At 40.8% G+C, this 4,939-nt stretch overlaps 1 protein-coding gene across 1 annotated transcript; it reads right to left on the reverse strand.

Moving 5' to 3' along the window:
* Window positions 1-1,946: 1,946 nt before the first annotated feature.
* LOC109426745 (uncharacterized) lies at window positions 1,947-2,810 on the reverse strand. Its single transcript, XM_019702280.3, has one exon. It carries the CDS (start codon window positions 2,707-2,709, stop codon window positions 1,999-2,001), a length of 711 nt encoding a protein of 236 aa, XP_019557825.3. The 5' UTR covers window positions 2,710-2,810; the 3' UTR covers window positions 1,947-1,998.
* Between the last annotated feature and the right edge of the window lie 2,129 nt (window positions 2,811-4,939).

The raw sequence follows: 4,939 nt of genomic DNA on the forward strand, positions 1-4,939 counted from the left end.
AGCTATTTTCTTTAACTGTAGGGTTATTTTTACTAGGATAGGTTGTGTGTATCAGTAGGTCGGCTCTAGAGGCACGTTCTCCTCCATTTGGGAAATTTGTGCCAGGTTGTGTGTATGGTTTGAGTCTTGACTATTTTCATGGTTATGCGATATTGTTGTGGAATTATAGGTTCGAGATTTGATTGTGTGCAACAGCTGGCAAAAAATGGATTTTCACACACCCTGATAAACAGACTAATAACCATGTACAACAATAGACCAAACAACAACACAATCCTGCAAAACCAACCATCGGGTACTGTCCACATCCAATGTCTAGAATCTACAGTCGCAACGTCATCATCCGGCCAAGCATCAGTCCAACATAACATACAGCATCCCACCAGCCATCTACTTGCCAGTTTCCCATACTCCAGCCAGCCATCTGCCAGCACCAGCACCCCACCCCCAAACACCACACCACACTACAGTCAGCCAAATCCTTTACCTGAAAAAGCCATCAATGAAGCAGCTCCAACATCCAACCAACAATCGACGACATCGAAGAAAACCGTTCCTCCAAACAACAGTCGAACATCCAACGAAGAATCTGCCAGAAACAAGGAAACTGAATCCATCGTCTATCAACCGAATCAACCTCTCCCTGAAACAACCAACGAAGAACAACAACAGGTAACACAACCCAAAATATACAAATCATTCCTCTACGTTCCTGAACTGACAGAACGTTTGACAAAAACTATAGCCAATGACTACCCACACATAAAGATAGCAGTAAGACAACATCACACAGTAAGAAATCTCCACACAAATGTAAAAGATGCAAAACAAAAATTAGATAACAACAATGTCATATACAATATCCCATGAAATAACTGCCAATGCTGCTATATTGGTATGACAATGAACAAGCTATGTACAAGACTAGTAGGACACAAAACACACATGAAAAAACTGGACAGCTATCTCCAACATGTGGAAAAGAATTGCATGCAAATTGAAGAGCTCAAGTGTAAAACAGCCTTAATGGAACACAGTATCGACTACCAACACAAAATTAATTTCGATAAGACTAAAATTATAGACAGAAGTACCAACACAAACACATTAGGCTTTTTAGAGATGTGTCACATCTACAATACCCAAAACACCGTAAACAGAAGAGTAGACACACAAGGACTGAATTCAACGTACGCAGCTGTTTTGCACACAATCAAATCTCGCATAACCATGAAAATAGTCAAGACTCAAACCATACACACAAACTATCCTAGTAAAAATAACCCTACAGTTAAAGAAAATAGCTACTCCATCCAAAAGTGCAAAAATTAAAACAGTGATTATATTAAGTAAATGGACAAATTTAACACAAAAACGAATGTAAGTCAATAGCCAAAAAATAATAATAACCATAATCACTAAAAAATTCCAAAATTACACAGCATATGTACAACCTACCACAACATAACACGACAACACTATTAGCAAAGACATCAGACGGTGAAAGATATTCATGATTTGTAAGTATAGATTCTAAGATATTGTACAAAACAACATTTAAAATAAACCCTCCCCCCTCCCAGTTCCCCTGAAGAAGGCACCAACAAACGTAGGGACGAATCCTAAACGGTCGTTCTAGAGAACTTTAGACTGCAAAGCCGAACTCCCACCAATCGTTACATCCAAACAGTCGAACCCTCGAACATCCAAAAAACCTACCTTCCTACTTTTTTTGATCACGCTAATCTAAATCCACTCGTACACGCCTAATACGAACTCAGCATATAAATGATAGTCGGAACCCTACAATCATCTCGAGGAACTAACCAAGTACCAAATAGATCAGGTAGAAAGAGAAAAAAATGTTGGAGTGTGGTTATTGTTACTACTTGAGTTCTAAGTCTGCATCACCACAACCACATCGGAAGAATAAAAAAAATACACTGTTATAAATTTGCCTATATTTGAAATTCCTGTAATAACAACTCACCAAACAATCTAAATTTCAGTTTTTCCCTCATCGATGCAAACTTCCATCTCCACAGCCTCATCCCCGTTTCTCGTCATCAAACTCATTCCACCACGGTTCACCATCAGATAATCTACTCCTTCGCACAAGAAGCTCTTAGGCTGCAGAAAATCCTTAAAGTCACGCATCTGCATCCGACAGCCCCGCACAATGATCCGATCCACATCACTCAAGGTCACTTCCCCATGAACCGGCCGGGTCGTACTCGGACCAATCAACCACAGCACGAATATATCCTTCTCCTGGTCGGATCCATCCTGGGCCGCATCCCTTCGCTGGCAAATGTCGTTGTAGATCTCCGACGGAATCTCGTCGTCCGCCAACATGTCCGTCAAATGGGTCTTGCAACCCATGACCAGCACCGGTAGGTGTTTCTCGTACGCCGCATAGCTGGTGGACAGAATAGAATTGCGATGGACAAGTCCCGTTTGGGCGGGACGCGCTCGTGTACCCTTTCCACCGTAAAGTAGGACTCCCATGCATACGGGCTGGCCGTACGGAAAGATGGACTCCCGGAAGGAGAGAAACGCTTTCTCACCGGCTTCTACGGATTTCAGGTCGAGGCCTTTGTGTTCGGAGAGAAGATGATCCAGGAGAGCAGTTTCCGTCAGCATTATCTGACATTGGCTGATTGGACACTTCGAGGCAATCCGAGGTTTGGGTTCGGCAGGGTCTTGCATGCTGTGGCTTCTGAGGGTTTGACCTTGCTATCTACTTGGAATTGATTCAGAGAAGGTGAAGCAAGTATGACAGTTTGACGAATAATGATTACTTAGATTGACGGAGAACAAAAAGCTCATGTTTGAGCATTAGACCAGATCAAATTTCGCACAAATTTCCTCTTGGATCTCTTCAAGGATTTCTCAACGATTTTGTATTAGAAGATTTTGTATTTTACAACCCGAAAAATTTTAACATTCCGGAGTTTCCTCCTAAAATTTCTCCAAAAATTTTACCATAGATTCCTGCAAAGATATCGCGAAAAGTGTTCCTCCAAATACTCCTCGTGGATTTGATAAAATGATTCTTTGAGTATCAAATATGCAATGAGTCAGAGATTTGATGATGATGATGATTGTGTACCCACCATCAGCGCAAGGGTTACCTATGGCTGCAGAGTCATACCGGAACGGAATGATCTACCTGATGGTTTGTTGTAGCAGGGTAAGCTAAATTCACTGGAGACCTTCGGAAAACAACATGATAATTGTTATCTCGTGACAAAGTCTGGCCACCCCACGAACATTTGCCCGGAATCCAGTTCATTTAACTTCCTTAGGCTACCCCTCCGATATCCCCATATATGTCATGTTCAAATATAAAAAGTAATAATAAGGAACGAACTCACCGGGTAATCCTGACCAGCTGCTTTCTATGTTTGGCTTTGGTCTCAGCATGCAAACGGTCCAACCATATTAAATGTGCACTCGTTCACACCACTCGCTGATTCTCCGATCGTCCATCGAAGAATCCGAAAAAAAAATACATGAGCGAGAATACCCGACGCACTGAAAAACAATCTCTTTGATACTAGCATTTCCGAACTCGGAATAACGACGAACACGAGCACCACGATGCGGGCAATGTGGTCTCTTGCCACCGAGCCATCGTCGATCGTTTACACAAAGTGCGAACAAAAAACACAAAGAAAAATACGAAACGGCGGGAACGACGAAATGCGGTAGGTTTCAGCCTCCGCGCCCTGCTTGTCACTGACGACCGACGACCGTTCACTCTTGCAATGAGTCAGAGATTTCTCCAAAAATAAATTCAATGTGGTTCTACCAAGTTTCTTCAATAATTCTACTAAGCCGCCCCCCCCCCTGCATCACTAAGTTTTCAAACGAATCATTGACTTTTTGCTTTTCAATGATTCTTTGCCTCGCGTTTTTGAAGTGATAAAAAACTGTCAATTCTGCAGCAACGCAGCAGAAAAAGTATCATCGCAATCACTGCGAGTGAGCATATAGGATGATACTTTTTCATACGAATATTCGCTTTGGTGGCAGAGAATTATCACTTTGAAATTTTGAGGCTCATATCCAACATGGCTACCGATGCTGATGATGCCGGAAGATTGTATAACATTTCGCCGAAAACCATTTCGCGGAATTCCTTTTCGCGGTGTAACATTTCGCGGAATGACATTTGGCGGAATGAACCATTTCGCGGAATGCACCGTTTCGCCGAAAACCATTTGGCGGAATGTACCGTTTCGCGGAAAATCGTTAATAAGAGCAAACAATTTAACTTTCGAGAGACAACATCATGATGAGATTCAAAATTCAAATCAGCACATGAAAAATTGAATACTTCATATCAAAAATTCATTTGTGTAACAGTATACTTCGAAAGAACAGCCTATGTATGAAAGAAGGGAAATTCTCTGATAATATTAGTTTAGCAGTTATGCCAAAATAAGTACATATAATGCATACAATTTATGAAAGAACAGTTTTGACCAAAAGAAGGAAAAGTTTCGTATTGAACATAACAGCATAAAGCCTGTATCCGCAATAATCGGGACACAGAAGTACGGCTGTAGCTCTGTAATGAATCGGTAAAATTGGCCAAATCATTGACCAAGAACTCTTTGGTGTATGTTAATTATGTGTGCCAAATTTCATAAAAATCGATGCATTACTTTTAACTGTGGATGAAAAACAAACAGACGTGGTTTTAAGCATTTTGTACAATCATGACCAATTTTCATTCGCATAATAGATGGTTCTTTTACGCTACAGTTCAAAGTTCTGTGATGACAATAATTAAATTTCGTTAGCAGTTATGATACTTATAGAGACACTTTCTTGCAAAATTTCATCAACTTTGATCAATTGGTTTGAAAGTTACTGGTGTTGATAGGGGTGAGTGTTAGTGAAAAATTTTCGTGTTTTTCATGTGTGATGT

Source organism: Aedes albopictus, chromosome 2, assembly GCF_035046485.1.
Source record: "Aedes albopictus strain Foshan chromosome 2, AalbF5, whole genome shotgun sequence".
In the NCBI taxonomy this organism is placed as follows: Eukaryota; Metazoa; Arthropoda; class Insecta; order Diptera; family Culicidae; genus Aedes; species Aedes albopictus.

What these genes read in the sequence shown, in the direction of transcription:
- LOC109426745 (XM_019702280.3), bottom strand. Translation starts at nt 2,709, where the DNA reads ATGCAAGACCCTGCCGAACCCAAACCTCGGATTGCCTCGAAGTGTCCA.